Below are 24,040 nucleotides of genomic sequence, written 5' to 3'. Positions count from 1 at the left end.
AAACAGTAAATAAACCCAATAGGCTGGTTTTGCTTCCAATAAGGATTAATTATATCTTAGTTGGGATCAAGTACAAGTTACTGTTTTATTATTACAGAGAAAAAGGAAATCATTTTTAAAAATTTGGATTATTTGGATAAAATGGAGTCTATGGGAGACAGCCATTCCGTAATTCGGAGCTTTCTGGATATCGGGTTTCCGGATAAGGGATCCTATACCTGTATTAGTATTCCATTTCATAAACACAACTCTGGAACATGTCACTAAAAGAGAAGCTGAAATTATGTTTTCCAAAGCTTTGTTATAGCGGGCAACATCCACGTTACACAAATCCCTAATGAGTTTAGTACTGCTGGTCTCTCTTTGTATATTTGCTATAGCGAAATATGTGAGCAAATATATGCATGGGCAGCAAATAAATATTCCATGCAGGGGAGATTTAAGATAATTCCAGTGTAAAGGATAAAGAATACCTGGAAGGAACCCCGTAGCATATCTGGCACAGCTAGCATGAAGAAGCATGCAAACGTTTCAAAGGCTACTGCTCTACAGAGGGGGCACAGGTGAATGCACAGTTTACCTAATGTTACAGCACAGGGAGCATAACAATAGCAGGAATCCTGCATGTATCTGAAAAATACACAATGCAGTTGTTATGCATTGCATTGCAGTGTCCTGTGGCACTACTTGTCAAACCAAAGCTGGAGGGGTGCGAATATTTAATTCCTGTTCTTCCAGTCAACATACTGCTATTCCCATTCTTTCAATAATATACAGAAAAGGGATCAATTATCCCTTATTTATTTGAAAATAAATATTTTTTGAAAGAATAAAAAGGCATGACTTTTCTGTTGAATTCAATAGCAGAGCTAACCAAGAGTTACTGGCTCCAAAGGCAAGTACCTCTACTCCCTTCTCCCACTTGCTACCTCCCCTTGCACACCCCCAAGTCGAACCCTAGGCAACTGGCTCTTCTGCCTACTCCTAATTTCCGACCTTATTCACCAGTATATAAAAAATATATCATGTATAGTTCCTGTCCCATGCAGCTAGTCATCAATATTTGACCTTAAAGAACTAAATGAACTTGCTCAAGGTTACAGTGAAATGACAAATTAATGAAATCCAGGTCTCCCTATATCAGTGTAAGGCTACAGCCCTGGCTCTAGCACACAGAGCTCAGGCTGAAAAATTACATGGGTAGAATAGTTTGTAAACATTTTTAATATGAAGTTCATGAGCCTTTAATAGCAAAAAATTAGGGAATTATTACATAGCATTTGTCTTTACAATTCTGTGCACATGAAGTAAAAACAAGCCATGTGATTATTTTAAAATGGTGCAGCTTGTATGCTGTAAACCAAAGAAATACATATGCTCTGTCTACATTGTACCAGGATTTAAAACTGATCAGTTTGCATCTGTCTATAGCCACCCAATGTGTGCCAAAAAAAATTGAATTAATATTATATTTTCATAATTTAATAGATTTTTGGCAGGATGTACACAGGAATTTCTGTGTGAGCAGTTCTGCATTATTTGCCTAGCATGTAGTACCTTGTGGAACCTTTAGCTATACTTTCTAACATCCACTAACATATATCTTTCCCTTGATTCAGCAACAGAACTGTAAAATGATGCACATTCTATATAGATAGTTTAGATTTTGTTATTACTAGAAATACAGGCAAAACAATAAAAATATACAGGTAAAAACGCTATTGCACCCTGTAACTGGGATCAAGCAGTTTCCTCTGCAACGATCTACCAACCAGATAATATATATGAACCAAATTAACCATTAGCCATTTAAATGAGCATCTCATTGCAAGATTATAATCGAACATATTGGGCCTGTTTGTGCATGCACAGCACAGTGCTTGGAAACATTTGTTCACCTCTCTGCAAGCCTTAGCTGAGAGAAATGATAAAATGTTGGAAACGCAGGAATAATAGCCATACAATAAATTAATGTTTTTAAGGCAGGAAATAATTTGCTTTCTTTGTTTCATGAAATATTTTTTGCTAAATTATTAACAAAAAAACCTGAAAATTTCACACTGCAGGGAAGAAGATATATAACTGGAAATAAATTTCTATTAACAGTTTTGGCAAAGAATATGACGTAACAAGAATACCCATGCATTTTGCAGTTATTTCCTGAGGAAGATGGTACATATGGTAAATATTGTATTTCACACCTGCTAAAATTAAAAAAAAAAAATAGAGGTAGTAAACTGGGGGCAAACCAAAATGTGAGTGTGTACTTATTGTCTCCAAATCCATAATAATTGCAAATATATATGTACCCACAAAAGGCAGTTTTAACCCTGTAATCCTCTCTCTCTCTCTATACAATATATATATATATATATATATATATATATATATATATATATATATATATATATATATATATATATATATAGTAGTTTTAATAAATATATTTTTTTTAAAAAATAAATATCCTTATGCATTCTTGGTTAGCCTTATTGTAGAAGGCAGAACAGAATTATGTAGTACAAACCATAGGAACAAACCGATAGACCATGTCAGCATTTTGCTGCTGCAATTGAAACACGGCGTCTTCCTATTCAATAACCCAGCTGATCTATGTTTTTATACCTGTAATTGAGCAATCAGAAGCAGGTACCTGAATAGCTTGACAGAAAATATGAGGGAAAAAATAAACATTTCTAGATTTTGCAATTCTGTTGGCGAGATCTGTGGTTGTCAGCACAGCACAGTATGAAATATATATGCAGAAAATGACTGAGAATTCCCACAGGACTCCTGCAGTGTATATGATATGGTTATGCATGTATTTGCTTACCCGGCTAAGTGAAAGCTGCAGAGGTGCAGGCTGGTTTTCATAGTTCAGTGGCAAGTGTCCATCCTGCTGAAGTAGTGAAGGTTGTCTAGCCTCGTATGCTGCTGCTGCTGCTGTTGCTGCTGTTGCTGCAGAGAGGGAATAATAAGGAAGAATCCATCATGTGACTCAGAGGTTGCTGTTGCATGGTTACAAGGCTCAGAGAGGTAATTAACTGAATTTAAAGCAATACAAGGTGGCTAAAAGTCTCTTTAACCAATGTGATGCAGGAAAAAAACTGAAATACCAGGGAACAAACATAAGAGAAAACAAGCCGGACAAAACACATTATACTCCAGCTACAGTTAGGCTTCATTTTATAGACTTGATTTGCTTTGCAGTGTTAGATATCTGATTTACACTATTTAACTGCATACCAAGGCAGAATTCTCCTTTGTTGAAGGTGGAGTCTTTGTATACTGAGTAATCCTGCTATGGCTCTTACTGTAAAAAGTTGGGAAGAACATATTCAGTTTTTGTTGTTTGGCCCTTAGCTTTCATTCATATAAGGTGAAACGTGTAAAAGTCCAAGAGGGGAGTAATACCAATGCAAGGCTCTTTATAAACCGTAGGGGTCTCAAGGGATCCCCAACTCTTACTCTGTAGATGAATTTGCCATCATGATACCTAGATAAAAGGTTTACATTTAAATTATTACCATTGTTATGATTCACTCTAGCTTTGTCAGTATTCTAGCTATCTAGTATTGCAGCACTGAAATCTTGGGTTATGATACTTATCTTAAAATGTCATGAATCACAATCTCCCTGCAGTAAGATAGCTTCAGCCTTAATACTCATATGTACTAAACTGACCATACACAGAATGATACTGACTTTCAACTAAGCAAATTCTGGGGCCAAAATGAGACTTCTGCATTGACATCTCATCAGGGCTTAGCAAGCCATTGAAATAAGCTTCTCATTTAAAAATACTTGCTGTACATAAGAAAGTATTCTACGTATACCCCAATACAAAAAATGAAATGTAATAGATAAAGGTCCATGCAGTTATCTGTATTTATTTATTATAAATTCCAAGGTCCATAGCAAATCAACAACAGAAATATATCCTGAAGTGCTATAAACGTTTTCACACACAATACATTTGCAGTAAAAATATAATTCTATATGACACAACATTACAAAATACTAGTAATTACAGCTGCAAATGTCTTCTTGGGAAACACGGAATCTCTTCCTGAACTGCTATGTCTATTCTCTTCCAACAGACTATGAAGATTTTCCTTCATCCAGGTCATGGTATATCTAATATAAGTAATTATAAAACAACTGGACTTGAAGAAAATTATTGAAGACGTTTCACCACTCATCCGAGCATTTCACTTCCTCATCTGAAGAAGCTACTCTTCCAACAGACCTTTGCTGGAACCTGCAGTGTGATGTAGAAAAGCCACGGGGAGCAGATCTCTATGAGATACAATCACTCTAACAGACAAAAATTAGGAAAGGAAGTGGTCACCAGTGTTGAAATAAATGCTTATTTTTCTTGGCTCACAAGTAGTATCACAATGATTGTGTGTAGCTACATTTGCTGTTTCAGCTAAACAAGGCTTAATTGATTGTATTCATAAATGGTTTTGTGGTCAGAAAAATGTCTTGTACAACTTGTTCATTCAGTAATAAGTGGAAAAAATCCTATTTAATGCAGAACACAGTAATGGCTAATCTGGTCTCCTGTTACAGAACTGCTATAGACTCTCACCACTCCCCTTGTAAGGTGCTATTAAAAGATTTTCTCCAAACTTGAGACTAAGAGGTAGCCACAAGGCCACGACACCATTACTCTCAATATATTACACTCTATCATAATCCTTCTAGTTCTTTGGCAGGGTTATTTGACCCATCATTTCAACATTTGCCAATAGCAAAAGTTTATTTATTGTGAAGCAATACAATCATTCACAAAACTGGCATCATGAGCTCAAGCCAAACAGATGGGGAAGCTTCAGTCATAGAAAGTACAGGTATGGGACCTGGGGTTTTCTGGGTTTTTGGATCCTTATAGCGGAAAATTATTTAAACATTAAATAAACCCAATAAGCAGGGCCGGCCTTAGGCCTATTGGACCAATTGGGCCCAATTGGGCCCCGCGCCTCTGGGGGCCCCGCACCAGAGGGCAGCACAGGTAATACTTCCCCCAGCACATGATGCTGCCTGGCCTGCCCCCAACTCCTCTCACTCTCTTACCTTGTCTGCCCCTTTCCTTTCTATTTTGTGCCTGTATGCTCTTATTTTCCTAAATACTTGGTGTGTCGGGAGCCAGCAAAACTTTGTCTAGGGGCCCCGCCAACATGGTCCCAATTGGGCCCCACATTTGATAGGACCAGCCCTGCCAATAAGGATTAATTATATACTAGTTTGGATCAAGTACAAGATAATGTTTTAAAATAAAAGAGAAAAAGCAAACGTTTTAGAAACAATTGGCTTATTTGAATAAAATGGAGGCTATGGGAGATGGCCTTTCCATAATTCGGAGCTTTCTGGATAAAGGGTTTCCAGATAACAGATCCCAAAATAGATCACCCCCATTTTTGGTCTAGTATTACAGCATATGTTACTTAAGATAAAGGTTTTGAACACAGAGGTATTCTCAGAGGAACAGCTCCTGTGCATAAATGTATGTTCTTTGATTTTGCAGCAATGATCTTACACAATAATGCAAATAAATATTATTTGGTGGTCAAGATTAAGAACACTGTAAACACCTTTCATTAAAGGCTGCGATCAGAATTAGAGCTGTGTTAGCAACATTACTACATTGCCTTTTCAGGGACTTGTTTGCCAGATGGGGACATTCAACTGGGAAAAAGTGACCCTGGGTGAATTGAGGGCTGGATAGAAACCATAGTGAAACATGAACAGATTTGCATTTCTTGACCATGAAAAACATTTGTTTAGGTGTTACAGATTATCAGACAAGCATTGAGGAAATGTACTGGTTGTGCAATATAGAAAGGGTCTAGAAATATAAGAGGTGGAATCACAAGTTCAAAAGCACCATTAGCCTGCTCAGCCCAGGATAGGCTGGCTTGAAATAAACTATTCTTCCCACTAAACTTCTGAGGATTCTAGTGATAATTTAACAGATGAAATGAAGATATATTTATATTGTGTTTATTTTTGCTTCAACTGGCATAATTCAAAAGTCAGTTCATATCTAAAAAGGTTCTTTAAAAACATTTCAAAACAACAAAATGCAATAGTAACATAATACTACTTTATGCAATCGTGCAGCACCATCAAACTACTTGTCTCGGCCTAGGCCAATAAACTGTAAGGAATGTAGGACTTTAAAATAACCCCAACCACAAAATTACAACAGTAATATCATAAGTATGTTATGCAACTGTGCAAAATTCATAAACATATCAGAAAGCCAGAACTTAAATGCAATTATATTATGTTGTAACAATGTAATTACAGCAGGAAATTGTCCATATAATTCCATTTAGAAATTAAATTAAAGGATGCGTAACCTCAGTAGAAAACATGCAATGTAAACGTCATTGTTTTCTTGACACATACATATGAGTCAAGTGGAAGTCCGAGTGCAAAGGGGAAAAAAAACAGGCACAATGCGTGATTTTTTCAAAAAACTTTTCTGCATTTGTAAGGGGCGGGAGGAAGAGGCACTAATGGGCATGTTCTTGCTCCTCTTAGTGATCTTGCACTTCTGCCTAGGGTCTTGGTAAATGGCCCCCTCTATGCGGCACATATAGTTATCTATAAAAGGTTATAAAAGAGAATAATGTCTCCCTACACTACATTTTAAAGCAAAACAGTAATAGATGGATTACATGCCTACTTAAGTAGTCGCTACTCTGTAATAACATAGTTTTCATTTGATTATCTACACCACCTCCTCCTTGCTAATTTTCCACATACACAATTTTGCTTATGGTGAGAATTTTTGCCACTTAAGGTACATTCGTGAATTTGACAGAAAATGTATGCCACAGGAAAAATCATCACATTTCTCTTGCAGCAGCAACAAGGCAGTGTGAGAATGGTGCCCATGCAAGCTGCTTTTTATATAGTACAAGATAGGCTGTTTTCTATGGGGTGCCGTTTGTCCCAAATACATTCTGTATACAAAACTATCCCTAATACACAGAATGAATGTCTCTCATGTTATATAAGTATTTGTGACCATACACAGAGAAAAAAATATACAAAAGACTTATTTCTATTAAAGAATGAAAGCAAAATCTGGTTAGTGCACAAAAGGATGTCATTATATCACAAACTCCATTCTGTACAGTTTAACAAGCAATCTGTCGCACTAATGTATAACCTCCATGTAACGGACGCACTTATGTGCAAAGTTACTTACAGAATGAATTATGTAAAAACAAAGTTGGACATAATATATAATAGTGTAACTAACTAGTGCTTGTCAAGCTAGATTTGACTGACAAAATAGATATCTGTGACAGAAAGCAAGATTTTATAGTACAGGATCCATTCTTTCCACAAAATGACAGTTTTGTTTCACAAAACAGATAAAATAACCATTCTGTGAAGCAACACTGTCAGTCACATTCCTGAACCAATAAGAACAAAGCTTATTGCCATATACAAACAAGAAGAGAAGTGGCCAGCTCTGCTCCACATGGCTAAGGCAAAGTATCTGACCTGCTATAGAGGGCGCCCTCTAATGTCCCCTGTGCTGCATAGTAATAAACATGAACAAACCTTTCCTAAAAGAGCTGCTGTTAAACACTACAGGTTCATAAATGGAAGTTTTTACAAATGGCTGAGAAATATAATGCTGCAATATATAATATATAATGCAAAACTTATATAAATATGATCATTTTAGGTGATATGGCTATTCTTATTGTAGTAACCTGCTTGTGTGGCCATTTCGGTTAAGGGCATTCCTGCTGTTTTGCCATTATTTTATGACTCACTCCTGTTCTTCTTCCTGTCTAAGCTGAGAGTAATTATGGGACAGGCCACACCCACCTGTGATGTTGTTTTAAATGTACCACAAGTTACTGTGCTTGTCTGGCTGCTTTGCCTGACTCTCAGAGTCAGTTATAACTTTTGTATATGATAATTAGACTCCAATGTCTCCTCCTGGCTGTAATCTTGCACCAATTATCTTGTAGTAGTCTCTTAATAATGTGCTTAGCTATAGTTCAACTACTACATAATAGCTTTAGCCAGAGACTTGGGACTGATCATGTGCACACACATTGTGTATAGTATGATGTGTTGGTTATATGAGCAGCCACTCTTGAGTACTCTGTGTAAACAAAAGGCTTCAGGACTTCAACATCACCTCCTTTCGTGAATTCGGGTCTTTTCGCCGCTTCAGGACTTCAGCTTCGTCTTTTCGGCACTTCCGCATTCTGTAATATGCGAAATGGCCGCATGGCTTGGGCGCTCATAAAGGGGACCCGACTCTTTGAAAAATGCAGCATTTCTGGGCCCCCCTTCAGGCCCGGAACACTTGTCCCCCCTGCTGGCGGCCCTGGACATGCATTTGACATGGGCGCAGTTGTGCTCTCTGCTCTAGTGTTGTGCCCCCCTTGACCCACTCTGATGTGAAAGGGTTAAGCACTGGGCAGGTAAGGGGACGGCATCATTAGAGTCTTTTCTTATAAATAAATATAAAGCATTGTGCAGCTTGTTGCTTCTATATAAATAGATTATGATCCCCTAAAATTGCCCCTGCCTAAATGACACCCTTTTGTTTACACACAGTACTCAGGAGTGGCTGCTCATATAACCTACACATCATACTATACAGAATGCGTGGTCATACCTGCCAACATTTTGGAAGTAAAAAGGGCCAAAAAAATTTTTGTAATGTAGCGCGGCGAATTTTTTTGACCACACCCATTTTTGTGGCCACACCCCGTAATTACCATGTTCATTTTACAAAGTTTGGCAGGTTATAAAAGTTTGAAAATATTTCTCCTTATCTAAACTGTTAAAATTACTTATTTTCTTATCTCAAAATTGTTACAAAGTATCTTAGTTGCACCTGTTAGCTGTACTGGCCTCTCTGCCAAAAGCCAATTAAGTTAGAAATTTTGGACACAATAAAGATCTTTACACTTTGAATTGGTACCTGCTGGAAGTCTGCGTTCATTGAGTGCCTGCTCCTTTTTACATTTTGGTTCATCCGCCCCCTATGCTGAGGGCTCAGGGCATTACACCTGGGCCACTTCCCTTACGTGGTGAGTAATTTGTTTACCACATTGAAGTACCCACACTACAGATGACTTCTTGTAAGTTAGAAATTTTATTTCTTTTTCTGGCTGTTCAGTGCAGAGAAAAGAGGGACTTTCCAGTACAAATGAGGGACTGCAGGCTGAGCTGTTAAAAGAGGAACTGTCCCTCCAAAAAAGGTACAGTTGAGAGGTATGCACTGTGCACATGATCTGTCTCTGGCTAAAGCTATTATGTAGTAGTTGAAGTTCCATACCTCCCAACATTTTGGAAATAAAAGGAGAGACAAAAAATTCTTTTGCATGTAGTGCAGCAATTTTTTGGACCACACCCATTTTGTGGCCACACCCCCTAATTACCATGTTCATTTTACAAAGTTTGGCAGGTTATAAAAATGTGAAAATATTTCTCCTTATCTAAACTGTTAAAATTACTTATTTTCTTATCTCAAAATTGTTATAAAGCATCTTAGTTGCACCTGTTAGCTGTACTGGCCTCTCTGCCAAAAGCCAATTAAGTCAGAAATTTTGTTTATTTTTCTGGCTGTTCAGTACAGAGAAAAGAGGGACTTTCCAGTACAAATGAGGGACCTCAGGTTGAGCTGTCAAAAGAGGGACTGTCCCTCTGAAAAATGGACAGTTGGGAGGTATGTGTGCACATGATCAGTCCCAAGTCTCTGGCTAAAGCTATTATGTAGTAGTTGAACTATAGCTAAGCACATTATTAAGAGACTACTACAAGCTACAACATCACAGGTGGGTGTGGCCTGTCCCATTATTACTCTCAGCTTAGACAGGAAGAGGAACAGGAGTGAGTCATAAGATAATGGCAAAACAGCAGGAATGCCCTTAACCAAAATGGCCACACAAGCAGTTTACAACAATAAGAATAGCCATATCACCTAAAATGATCATATTTATATAAGTTTTGCATACTTTTCTTTCATTATAAGTGCAGCATTATATTTCTCAGCCATTTGTAAAAACTTCCATTTATGAACCTGTAGTGTTTAACAGCAGCACAGCAGCACAGGGGACATTAGAGGGCGCCCTCTATAGCAGGTCAGATACTTTGCCTTAGCCATGTGGAGCAGAGCTGGCCACTTCTCATCTTGTTTGTATATGGCAATAAGCTTTGTTCTTATTGGTTCAGGGATGTGACTGACAGTGTTGCTTCACAGAATGGTTATTTTATCTGTTTTATGAAACAAAACTGTCATTTTGTGGAAAGAATGGATCCTGTACTATAAAATCTTGTTTCTGTCACAGATATCTATTTTGTCAGTCAAATCTAGCTTGACAAGCACTAGTTAGTTACACTATTATATATTATGTCCAACTTTGTTTTTACATAATTCTTTCTGTAAGTAACTTTGCACATAAGTGTGTCCGTTACATGGAGGTTATACATTTGTGAGACAGATTGCTTGTTAAACTGAACAGAATGGAGTTTGTGATATAATGACATCCTTTTGTGCAATAACCAGATTTTGCTTTCATTCTTTAATAGAAATAAGTCTTTTGTATATTTTTTTTCTCTGTGTATGGTCACAAATACTTATATAACATGAGAGACATTCATTCTGTGTATTAGGGATAGTTTTGTATACAGAATGTATTTGGGACAAACGGCACCCCATAGTTTTCCAAGTTTTAACATTTTTTGAGATCTCAATACGGGGTACATGAAATGTAAAATTCATTCCCAGGTCCTTATTTTAAGCGTTTTATTTTATGAAATCCCATATCGATGATATTCCTATTTGTTATTATATTATTCATACACCGTTTATGGTTCTTGTGCAGACCTTTATTATTGCAGCATTAAACTGTAGCATTATTATTCCCTCTTAACATTAGTTTTCCATTACAATAAAGGTGTGGCAATCCTGCACCATGCACCAAAATTACATGTAGCCACATCCCCCTCCCCCCCTAAAAAACACATCTTACCAGAATTGTGATGGTCACTTCTGCTTTGAAATAGGCTGTGTCCATAGTTTTGAGGTGATATTGGGGGAGATTTCTTAGGCGATACAATAGTCTTTGTATCTGACTTTGAAAGAAAGAAATTACAATCAGATTATAAAACGTGCTTATGAAACAATAAAACGAAAGCTATGTTTAAAGGGGTAGCTAACCTTCACAAAACTTAGGGGGTTATTTATCAAAGGTCGAGTTGTGAGGTTTGTGAGGTTTTTTATACTTTGAATAAACTCACAACTGGAATTGTTTATTTATGAAAAAACCCAAATGTAAAAAACACGAATCAATGCAATCGGGTGAAAAACTCGAATAATCGAAATGATTGAGTTATCAGTGAAAAAAAGCTTGAATTGCTAAATTTTCAGAGCAAACCACCGAGGAAAAACACGAAAACCATGAAGGCTAAAAACATATTCAAATGGTTTAAGGGACCTCTGCCATTGACTTCTACATGACCTCAACAGGTTTTAGCTGGAGTATTTTGGGATTCAAGCTTTTTGCAGCTTCAGGGCATAAAAAAAAAAAAAATCTCGAAAAATTTGAGTTTTACTGAAACTACCCTTGGAAAAACACAACACGACCTTTGAAAAATAACCTCCTTAGTGTTTTCAATGATTAAGCACTAAGACATGGGAGTGCAGATAGTTCCCATAGAAGATTCAAAGGTAAAGGGCAACAATGCGAGTGCCAGATGAGATTAAGGAAGGAAATCTTTTAAATGCTTGGAATAGCCAAGGGTTATTAAATGCAGGAAGAAATCTAGGTCCAGGTATCAGCAGAAGGTACACAAAAGCTCTAAAAATAAAATAGTAAAAAAAAATCACAATATTAATAATCAACCCCCGCTAAATGTATTTACAGAGGTAGAGTTGTGTCAACCTGTTATTCATTAACTTGATACATGCAGGTTTACATACAATGGAAAATTACCTACAGAATACTAATCTTAAAGACTATGTATAAACTTTGTATAGTGAAAATTAAACAACTTTCTAATATACATTATGTACAATTGTCAAATATTTATATGTAAATGTTATTTCCACATAAAGCAGTATTTATCTCTTGTTTATTTGAATCTTGAAACATTTGTGCAGAAGCAAATTCATCTCCAGGTCAGTTAATCAGCTTGTTCCTGCTACACTGTTTCAGGAGTTAAAACCAACAGTACAGTGAATACAGAGGGACAGATGCTGCTTTCAATAGCAATTGCATTCACAAGTAACTGTTTGAAATGGAATACTGCTGGAATGAAGCACCTCAGAAAAAGGAACAGCTATGCAACATCATTTTGTTTTTGTTTTTAAACAAATAGTGATAAAACTTATTTTAACAATAAATATTTTTTTAAAGCAATACTAACAGATAACAGCTTAGATTGTAAGCTTCACTGTGCCAGGGAATGGTATGATTCCTGAATAATAATATAATAATCAATGGCAGTGCTATACTTTCAGACTGCTGTAACCTAGAAGAGAATTTTGGCAAAAAAGTAGTAGGACATTAGGTCCATGGGATGGCACTTCTGCATCCCCTGAGCCACCAAAATAGGTTACCATTAAGCAACCCTAACATGTAAAATGTTAGCAGTCAACAAATAATAATGCCTATTATGAAAAATATACTTACATCGCTATATTTGATCAATTACATTGATGATATACAGTAACTAATTTTATATCACTATTACAAATTGTATAGGCTTTCATAAAGACCTGTCCAGATTTCCTAATTTGGAAATCCGGACAGGCAGTTTTGACCCAGACAACTTTTCCTAATAACCGGGCTGTAAAAACCGGATAGGTATTTTATTACAAAATAAATTATTTATAAAAAAATAATGAGCAGGGCCCTCTTGATCTCCTGTACCGGTAAGTATTTCTATGTAATGTGTATGTTTCATGTATACACCCTGCTCTGCAGAATATGCTGGTGTCACATGATACTGCCTATAAATAAAATGTGCTGAATTGTAAATACCAGATCTGTTTTTATAGCGTAAAATGCAAGAATTTTATTAATATACTGAACAAGCAAAATCTGAATTTTAAAAGACTAGTAACAAAAAAATAAAGTATTTTCTATGTATTTAAATATACTATTATGTTAGCTTCCACTGGTATAAACCGTGTGCTTGTTTCAGAGACTTGAATATAGTTTATATAGTTGTACAGCAATGTAAGCAGCCATTCTAACTGAAATAGGGCAATAGGCCACAGGGTTAAATATAAGACAAGCACTGTAAAATACAATTGTTTGGGTACTTAAAGGAAAAATAATGCCATATTGTTCCCTCTAATTTTTAAAGGGTATGTATGGTCAAAAATGATAATCCCCCTTTGCCTTTGCAGTCTTGATTGCAGACACCTGCTCGATGTGCGTGCGCCTCACCATCACTACCACCATTGCTTGACTGCCTACTCGTTCTTCATTGGTAGGCGGGCTGGACAAGCAGAAGAAGCAGATGGGTAAAGCAGAAGAGACGGCCACGGGCCGTGATGGTTTTGCGCTCTGCAGAAAGGAGCAGGTATGTGGGGGAAGTGATTGAGCTACGAGCAGCTCAAAACTGGCTCATAAAAAATAATTATTTGCAATTTGAAAAATGCTTATATTCATTCCCCAAAATAAGTACAGAATTGTGTGTTTTCACACAAAATTCTTTGTTTTCGCCACTATTGGCTGGACTCAAAATGTGTTCTCACATAAGCAGCCAAAATTGACCCCCAACCCCCTAGTCTTTATATGTATATATGGTTTTCTTTAAGGCCTGTTCTTGTAAATGCAAAAAATAAGTATACAAAATGTAAGTCTTGGCTTAAGCCATACCCACTCCTCCTCCCATCTAATCACCCTGATTGGAGCTCAGAGCATGTACAGTAGGGCTCAACTGTCCAGTGCACATGCTTACTTTGAGTTTAGTTTCGAAATGTACATTTTGATCAAGCACATGTCAGAATTGTCCAACATAAGACAAGCAACATGGTGGACAAGAAGAGGGCTTGGGGACGATTTTGACATGTGCATGATCAAAATGTACGTTTCAAAACTAAACTCAAAGTAAGCATGTGCACTGGACTGTTGAGCCCTACTGTACATGCTCTGAGCACCAATCAGGGTGATTAGATGGGAGGAGTGGGTATGGCTTAAGCCAAGATTTGTATACTTATAATTTCACATTGGTACAAAGTGTTGGCAACAGGCGCTTAGGCTTTCTTTCCCCTTTAAAGAGGGAAAAGAAGTGCCTTTGCAGAAATTATTTTTTTTTGTATATTTAAGACTTTCATTAAACTTTCATAGTTACATAGTTAAATCAGGTTGAAAGAAGACAAAAGTCCATCAAGTTCAACCCCTCCAAATGTAAACCCAGCATCCATACACACACAACCTTCCATACCTTCACATAAATTATATATACCCATATCTATACTAACTATAGATTTTAGTATCACAATAGCCTTGATATTATGCTTGTCCAAGAAATCATCTAAGCCACTCTTAAAAGCATTAACAAAATAAGCCATCACAACATCACCCAGCAGTGCATTCCACAACCTTACTGTCCTCACTGTGAAGAACCACCTACGTTGCTTCAAATGAAAGTTATTTTCCTCTAGTCTAAAGGGGTGGCCTCTGGTGCGGTGATCCTCTTTATGGGTAAAAAGGTCCCCTGCTATTTGTCTATAATGCCTTCTAATATACTTGTAAGTATATTAGAAGTATAAGTGTAATTAAGTCCCCTCGCAAGTGCCTTTTTTACAGAGAAAACAACCACAACCGTGACAGTCTACCCTCATAATTTAAGTCTTCCATCCCTCTAACCAGTTTGGTTGCACGTCTCTGCACTCTCTCCAGCTCATTTATATCCCTTCCTGTCACTTTAACTTTTTAACTTTAACTCTTCAGTCCTGTTGCTCCCTGGTCTATCTAAGGAACTGTCCAGGTGCCGTGTTTGTAACCAACTGGCAACATGGGATCCTTTTTTTCTACGAAGATCAGTTGTAGTCTAGTGAAAAGGAGCTTCTTTAACATGGTAGGGCAATGTGTATGCTATTGTAGAGCTAAAAGCACCTTAACTGCAATGTCATTTTGCCTTCCCATTGAATTCAATGAATTTCGGTGAGTTGCAGTGTTGTGAACTCTTACGAGAATCAAAATTCTGCAAATTCACTCATTCACTCATCACTAGTCCTGAACATAAACTGCTAGTAACAATGCTCAAGCAATGCTGGGTTCATGAGTTGGAACTACCAGCACATAAGTATCTCAGATAAAAATACCCCCAATGTCCATAGTCTAATGTAATGAAATCTCTGTCTCTCTGACTGCTGTATCCATTAAATATTCAGTGACGTAGACTGTGCTTTTACTGAGACATAACAGTACAAAACAGCCATAATGTGTGCCTATGTGGCAAAGGCCTAAGCAATACAAAAATGCAATTATTACAGACTAACCTAAGACTACACAAAGAATTTCACTCTGAGGATCAACATGCTTCAAGCTGCTGCTATACAGTATGATATTTAACTGCCACAAACAAGGTAAGCAAAACCTAGAACTCTCTTATGTTCTGTTCTTTGACGTAGCAATACAGGCCAGCAAATTATGAAGGTCATACTTCAATTACACAATAACATAATTACATGGAAGCAAAGACCAGGAAATACAAAGCACTGCCTATAAACATCTTCATAATTTGTAATACTAAATTGTCTGGTTTTATAGCTACTGACATTATTTGTTTATATATATTTATAATATAGGTATGTATACTGTATATCTATATATATTTATATTCACTGGACTACATGTATACACCACAGCAATGTAAAACATGCAACTAACTAACAAGTTTCACCCATTAACATTAATGGTCATAACTCTCTGGGATTTAGCCATCCCAGTCACTGGACCTCATCCGTGGGCCAGTATATATTTTCTATTTTCAGAAAATAGAAACATAGCTTTTACACTGACTACTGCAAAAAAAATAGGTTATCTCCCCCCCCCTCCTCTCGGTATAGAATAGCTGGAAACCCATTTTCCTTTTATAAAAAAAATCTCCTTTTTCTCTGTAATAACAAACCAGTGCCTTGTATAGCATCCCAGCTAAGATATAACCAATCCCTATTGGTGGGAAAATAATCCTATTGGGCTTATTGCTTATGTTTTACAATACTTAGGGGCAAATTCACTAAATGGCAAATTTTCGCCAGTGAAGGCTCTGCCACACTATACTAGAGACAGTCTCTTTCACTAGCGAATTGTCCACTATGCCTGTTAGTAAATTAGCGATGTCCCTGCAAATGGGATTTCTGTTGAATTTTCGCTAGCGACGGCCACTTCTTCCTTTAGTAAATCTGCCCCTTAGGCTATGGGCACATGGAGCTGTAGGCAGTGGCGTAACTAGCAATTGTGGGGCCCCCCTGCAGAGGACTTTCTGGGACCCCCCCGCAAGGAAATTTCGGTGCCCCTTCCATTTATATTAGCCCTATGCCACCGGATCATTGATCTAAACCTAGCAATCTAAGTGATAACCACAGTAGCCCTGCATCTGCCTCAAAATTGCCATGGTCTCAGACTAGTTGTTACACAAATAAAAATTGCCTGCCAGGGCCCTGCAGCAGTTACAGGGCCAGGTTTGCACAATGCCTTTCTCCTAGAAAGAGCTCAGCTCGGCAGCAGCCTGCACTGTGACATGACTGTCTGTCACTGCTGCTGCCTTGTGAAAAACCATTACTAAGCTTATATTCTCTTCTGAATATATTTTAATATTTGCCACCAAAATCATTAAAGGGGATCTGTTGTGCTTATCATGTATAAATATTTTTCCATTTTTTTAATATTATCAATGCTAATATCAAATGCATGTATTTATATTAATATACATGTAATAAGATGTAAACATTGATAAGCTAGGAATTTTTACACACAATCAGCACATGATAGGTTCCCTATGAATATGCTAATGTGCTATAATTGTATGTGTGTATTTACCAATGTATTTATTATACTAAATGCAATATCTATATGAAAGCAAAAACTCTCAAAGCTAATTTCCTACCTGTTTTTCTCCTTCATCGCTGCTTTTAAAAGAACTTTTCTCTTTTGCTGCAGAGTTCAGTCCTTGTGTTTCTGTTATTGCTGTTGGGACTCCATGTTTTAGGTCACCGTCAGTTAAGGACTTCATAAAGAAGAATCGAGGAAGGGGCAATTCTTTGCAAGGAATGCAAAATAAGATAAATTAGCACATTCACCTATACTCATGTATTGAAATAGTATATTTGTTTTTTTATGAATGTATGGAGAAGTTTAAACATAGAAATGTTTCATGACAGTCTGAATGCCAGTACCCACTTAGGGTAAGTAAGTAAGTAAAGTATGTGTAAATTTTCTCCTGGTGAAGCAGCCTTTATTTCCGTATTGAATAATAGGTAAAGGTCCACAACACAAAAGTGTAGATTTTTTCCCTGTATAACTGCATCGTACTCTATGCCAGACGCTACAGTTCTTGGGCATACTGTTAACTTTGTCATTGTCTCTTAATTCTTAAAATAAATTAGCTTTTAGTGAATAATGTGGGCTAGCTATCTTTTAAAATAAATTATTTAAGTACTGTATAGTTTCAAACAAATTCCTGTTATGCGGCCTGTTTAGTTAATCAACAAAATATATCTTGAGTGTGTCTTTGTATGAAGCCATTACACAGGAGCAGCAGACATTTAAAAGGCAAATCAGGCATGCAAAGGACTTCATGCTTATAGTGTATGCTTTAAACTTGTTTAAAGATTATAGTCTATGCTTTAAAACATTTGCTATCTTTAGAAGTTTAAGTACACAAACACCAAGAGAAATAAACAATCTTTACAGTATTATCAAATCACAAAATAGAAAAAGAAAAAAACACAAATACAAAGATTTCCAACCTGGGAAGGCAATAAAACTGTCCTGTTGGGTGCTTAGGGAACTATTCCCTGTTTTGCTTTCATTTCTTACAATAAACTCTCAACACAAATTCCAATTTATGTTCAACATGCAAATGAAAATTTCAGCTTCCTTTTCTGTTCCTCTTTTTCCCTCTTGTAAAAGTCTTGTACACATCCTTCCTGACTTATGACATTTCTTTTGTTCCAATCTACCTTTCTTCCATCTCACAATTCTAAGTGCTTCACTTTGATTCCATATAAGGAAACAGAAAAAGTAGGGAGATAATCTGAAGTTAGAAGAGGATTTAAGTGATTGGCAAATGGCCAATAATACATGTAACACAAAAAAAATGTAACCCATTTGTTTCCGTTTTTCCTTTCTGTCATCATGCTCCTCTTCTCCAGTGCCATCCAACTCTTCTGAATACCAATGCTTATCTGATAACTTAAATAAACACATCATAGCACGATTAGCTAAATCTTCTTCTTAAAATGTTACTTTTACAGAAGATTCCCACTCCCTCCCAGTGTCAGACTGGGATGCCAGGGGCCCACCAAAAAATCTTAGACTGTGGGCCCACTTTCCAAAATATTATTCCTCCTCTCCTCACTCAACTGCTTTTATATCTACTTACTATATTCTTCCATTATTACTCATTTTTTCACATATAGAAATAGGAATGACCATGAAATAGACCAAATGATTAGAAGCAAGAGGGCCCACTGATACCTGGGCCCACCGGGAGTTTTCCTGGTATCCTGGTGGGCCAGTCCGGCACTGCTCCCTCTTATTGTAACACATAGAACAGCTTGAATTGAGATTTGCATCTCAGTAACCTAAGAATTAAACCATCAATTGAAACAGCATTCTAAAGCTAATTTGTCAACCTCGGTCATATAGTGAGATGCATAAGAAAATAGGAAATAGTCCAGACATGGGGCCTTGCTCTTACATTGTTTTTCCTGCAGCCATATTACTTGTTGAAAACACAGCTTGCATAAGTTGTTGTCTTTATAGAACACTCCTATATACTGTACTTCTCCTGTAACTGGTTGTTCTAACAAGGAACAACATGGCATCTTTTGCACATATACATTTTCATATAAATGTTTTAAAAAACATACAGTAAAATAATGCAGAGCTGATTTTAAGGGGGTTATTTATCAAAAGTTTAGTTTTAGGGGTTTTTTATACCTCGAATGAACTCACAAATCGAATGTTTTCTAATTTATGAAAACACTTGAATGTAAAAAAACTCAGATCAGTGAATTAGGGGTGAAGTAATTATATACTCAAATTGATTGAGTTTTCAAGCAAAACCCAACCAAAAAAACCCGAACATCATGAATACTACAAATATCTTCAAATGGTTCAAGGGACCTCTGCCATTGAATTCTATATGACGTCAACAGGTTTTAGCTGGAGTATTTTCGGATTCCAGCTATTTCCATCTTCGAGTTATTATAAATCTTGAAAACCTTCAGTTTATTGAGTTTTAATAAATAAATAAACCCCTAAGTGTTTATCATATGGAAAGTAGCCCTGCTTTTGAATATTTCCCTTTTAAGAATTGCAAGGTGTGTAGCTGAAGAGCCAAATCCAGAGCCAAATCCAGATGTGGAGAAAGTAATACTTTGTAAACTTTAAGACAGTACTAAAAAAAGATAGGTAAACTATACAACAGAGTGGAGAAATGAATGCTTTGTAAAATTTAATACAGTTAAACTACAGCACTGGAAAAAAAGGTAAACTATACTAAAGAGCAGTATCTTACCACTTTTGATGCTTTCCAAGCAGACTGGTAGTCCTGTTTGTGCCACTGCAATTAATTTCAAAGCAATAAAAAACTGAGCTGGCCCAAAGTAACCCACGTGTTTAGCTCCACACAGCTCTGTAATCTAGAAGGCAATGCAAAGTAAAAAAAAATATTTATGTATGAGTTGTAATGACACGTAAAATAAAATCAATTATGTAACAGTGCCTATTATTCCTATGGTGCCTTTAATAATGCATCTCACCTCAGGGAGTAAACATAACCAAATTACATGATTTACATTGTGCCCGCAAAAGTGAGCCACAAATTCCATATCACACACATAAGTATACTATAAAGTCTACTGTAAAGTATACTATACGTGCTTTCAACTGACTTGTGCCTGCTGCCTTCTGCAACTTCCAATAAGCTATGCATGCAGCAATCTCTTAAAGATAATGTATTGCAGGGATCCCCAACCTTTTGAACCCGGTGAGCAACATTCAGAAGTAAAAGGAGTTGGAGAGCAACACAAGCCTGAAAAATGTTCTTGGGGTGCCAAATAAGTGCTGTGATTGGCCATTTGGTAGCCCCTATGAGGATTGGCAACCTACATTGAGGTTCTGTTTGGCAGTACACCTGTTTTTATGCAACCAAAACTTGCCTCCAAGCCTGGAATTCAAAAATAAGCTCCTGCTTTGAGGCCACTGAGAGCAACATCCAAGGGGTTGGGGAGCAACATGTTGCTCACGAGCTACTGGTTGAGGATCACTGGTGTATTGTATCAACACACAAGTTGTTTCACCTCATCCTCTGCACCTAGCCCAGCCAAATATTTACATTTGGACTGCATGCACATACTGGACCAATGACAGCCTAACAATAGATGTTACTGAATGAATTTTGACTTCTTCTTTTGCAACATCGGTAATGCAAATAATATTATTAACATGCATGCGTGTTACTTATTATAAGATGATGGCCAGCCAAATACACCAGATCAGATACACACTATAATGTAGCTGTTCTCCATCTATCACAGTAAGACTTGGGCCTTTTTTTAGGACTTCTGGGTTCCTAAGTACTATAAATAATAAAGGGGCAGTTGCAGTCATTGGTATAATGTCATTTATGGCCTGTATTAACTCATCTGCTATGTGCTCTCATAGGAACTCACCAAACTGGTTTTTCAAGAGCTATTTTAAGCAGTTACTAAATTTTCTTCAGCTGTGCCAAAGAGTCGACAAAGCAATGTACTCAGAGGTTTTTGTTTCATCCTCATTTTGTTTTAACTGATGGCAGAGGTTTTTGTTTCATCCTCATTTTGTTTTAACTGATGGCCCTTTCAAATGCTTACATTTCTCTAGTTAAAAGGGGCCTAGCTCAGTAATATACAATATTATGTGCCATGTTGCCCATTATGTTTATGGGTTCAAGTCCAAAATCTAAATGCCTTTCTTGCTATAAGTATACACCAAAAGCAGCAAAATCATACATTATTTTTATAATTGCTGTAGCATTTAGATTTTTTGGGGTCATGAAGGAATGATACTTACAGTATGTTCTCAAATGAAGAAAACGTTCCTAAATATCCTGAGTAGTATATGAGGTTGACGCCAAATTTTGTAATAATGTAATCGTGTATATTATGTGTATAACCAAGGAATAACTTTTTTGTGCTTCCTCTTTTTTGCATTAATACTTGATTTGTACTGCTGCCCCTCTTTTACCTGTGGCTTATGCATGTATAGTCTAACTTTCTACAGCACTTAAATGCTCCACTTGCACAGAAACCCAGTATTAGCTGGCCATACTGATTAAATTGAGCTTGCACCACCTTCATGTGATAACTCATGAATTTTGGTAAAATGAAAGGAGCATATTGCTGTGAAATGACTGCATAGCTTATGCAAAACATGATCCCTTATAAGAACCTATATACTCCCAAATGTTAAAGTCATAATTTTTCAAAAGGTTACACTGAACGTTTGATTTTGCTACAAAACTGGATTTTTGTTTACCTAAAATGCAACACACAATTCCCTAATTTAAAGGTGCCACTGATGCCAATGCTTTTGCCTAATTGTATGTCCACTCTGCTAGTCCACGTGTGCATATTTTTGTTTTGACATTCTGGTAATAAACTCCTGTTTTCTGAATGCCCTGATAGCTGACTACACTCACAAGTGCTTGAACTTGTAGAAAAATCACAGCAGTGATTTATTGGGGTACAGGCAAAAATTCTCTCAGTCTTAGGGGGTTATTTACTAAGCTCAGAATACCCGAAATTCCCCGAAAACCTGAAAAATTCATAAAATTTTTTATAAAATCGGAATTTTTCGGAATTTATTAAACCTCGAGGGCTTTCGGGTGATAACTCTGAAAAATTCGGAGATTTCGGGGAAAATTCTAAAAAAATTGTGAAAATCAGAGCTTTTCCCACAAAGCAAATTTTCTGGAAAATGTAATAATAAATAAGCGTTAAAAACCCGAGCGGGTTAGATCAGAGTTTGTAGCAGCCAATATTGAGAATTTGGACCTTGATAAATAACCCCCTAAATGTAACACAGAAACATATTGGATGTGGTGGAGGTGAGTAGCATATTTAATGCTATTGCTTCTCAAAATGTATTCCAAATTATATTCCAGATTGTTACACATGACCAATAACTTTACTGCAGCGGGGATTAACATTTTCACCATCATGTAACTATGACAAGTTTAAGATGGTTATATGTAAATGAATGTATGTATATTTATATGGCATGGGGTGTAACTATAGAGGAAGCAGACCCTGCGGCTGCAGGGGGGCCCAGGAGGTATAGGGGCCCCATGAGGCCCTAATTCATATACAATTTCAATAAATATTGGAGAAACAAGTCAACCTCTAAACATTTTGGGGGCCTGAAAAATAATTTGCTGTGGGGCCCAGTAATATCTAGTTACGCCACTGTATATGGCACTACTAGTGTATGCAACAATGAACATTTTTGCAATACAGAAACATACAGAGGTAGAAGAAACATTGTAATAAATCAGTGGATGCATAACAGGTACAAATATGAGGGTAGAACTAGTTTGGTTATGAGCCGAGACTGGACAACATATTGTTTTATTGCTCCAAAGGGTAGAACCTGAGTTTTGTTTTGAAGACTTATGTAATACATATGTGAAAATATTAAATTAGGAATGTAAATAACTATTAAAGCTTCACCAAGAGAAGTACAGGAGCATTAAAAATTTAGCTGTTCTATCCTTGGTGAACAGGTTTAATTTTTTTGACCTTTGGGATGATCCTGAACAATGTACTTGTGGTGTATAGCAGGGGTTCCCAAATTTTTTTTTTTATACCTATGAGCCACATTCAAATGTAAAAAGAGTGGAGAGCAACACAAGCATGAAAAATGTTCCTGGCAGACATTTGATTGGCAATTGGTAGCCGTCTTTGGTAGCCCCTATGTGGACTGGAATACCACATATATATTTGGATAATATATGAGAAATATTAGTATTTTTTTACAATTCTTTTGTAATATTTTAGTCATTCAGAGCCCTGATTATTCCATTGTGACTAAGTGATCCCTGAGGGCAAGGAGAAAATGTAGTGCAAATGAAACAGGAAGATGAATGCATGTCAATCTCTCTATGAATTAACCAAAAATACCCTACATAAGATAAGGAAACCTTAAAAAGAAAACTGAAGATATTTCTCTTCTGTACAGTTACAGGAAATGGCCAGCAGGTGATGCTGTTGTTACTAAATTCATTATATTAGCAGTTGATAGAAATGTAAATAGCTCTGAAACTGAAAAAAAATTATGTAAATTACAAAAGTGCTTATAAAAGCATGCTGAGAATTTTACATACATTTTTTTAAAGGTTTTAATAATGAAAAGTTGAAAGTTGAGTGTAGGACTGGCCAGACCAGGGATGAATTTGACCAGCTTAAATATATTGCAATATATGGACAAACAATGTTTTGTGTAAAGGGTAAGGCATTTTTTAGTAGCTTAAGACACAGAATGTCTCAATGTACTTCATATATTGGTAATGGGTTGAGTGCAAAGGGCCTCTTGTATTTGTCTATATTTATTTTCTGGTCACAGCCTCATTGCACCCCCACTTAATGATTTAAAAATTAGTGGTGAGCACAATTTATCCTTGTTTGTATCCTTGTTTATCCTAGCAGTGGCCAGCTCCATGTTGTAGCTCCCACCCTTATAGCTATAGTCAGGTGATCCCAGTGGTGGCCAATAAAAGGGCAACCACGTTTGGGAGTTTTAACCTTGAAAGCAGGTAA

The 24,040-nt window shown here is 36.7% G+C and overlaps 1 protein-coding gene across 2 annotated transcripts in view; it reads right to left on the bottom strand.

Moving 5' to 3' along the window:
- Positions 1-24,040, bottom strand: part of reps2.L (RALBP1 associated Eps domain containing 2 L homeolog) — a 71,363-nt gene that overhangs the window by 37,751 nt on the left and 9,572 nt on the right. For both annotated transcript variants that reach the window (XM_041582234.1, XM_018246875.2), the window contains exons 2-5: positions 19,762-19,885; positions 17,125-17,276; positions 11,028-11,130; positions 2,834-2,958 (exon numbers count right to left, since the gene is read on the bottom strand). In XM_041582234.1, the coding sequence (XP_041438168.1) occupies positions 2,834-2,958; positions 11,028-11,130; positions 17,125-17,276; positions 19,762-19,885 (504 nt within the window). The remainder of the gene's footprint in view (positions 1-2,833; positions 2,959-11,027; positions 11,131-17,124; positions 17,277-19,761; positions 19,886-24,040) is intronic.

Source organism: Xenopus laevis, chromosome 2L, assembly GCF_017654675.1.
Source record: "Xenopus laevis strain J_2021 chromosome 2L, Xenopus_laevis_v10.1, whole genome shotgun sequence".
Lineage (NCBI taxonomy): Eukaryota > Metazoa > Chordata > Amphibia > Anura > Pipidae > Xenopus > Xenopus laevis.
This window is presented reverse-complemented; position numbering and strand designations above follow the sequence as displayed.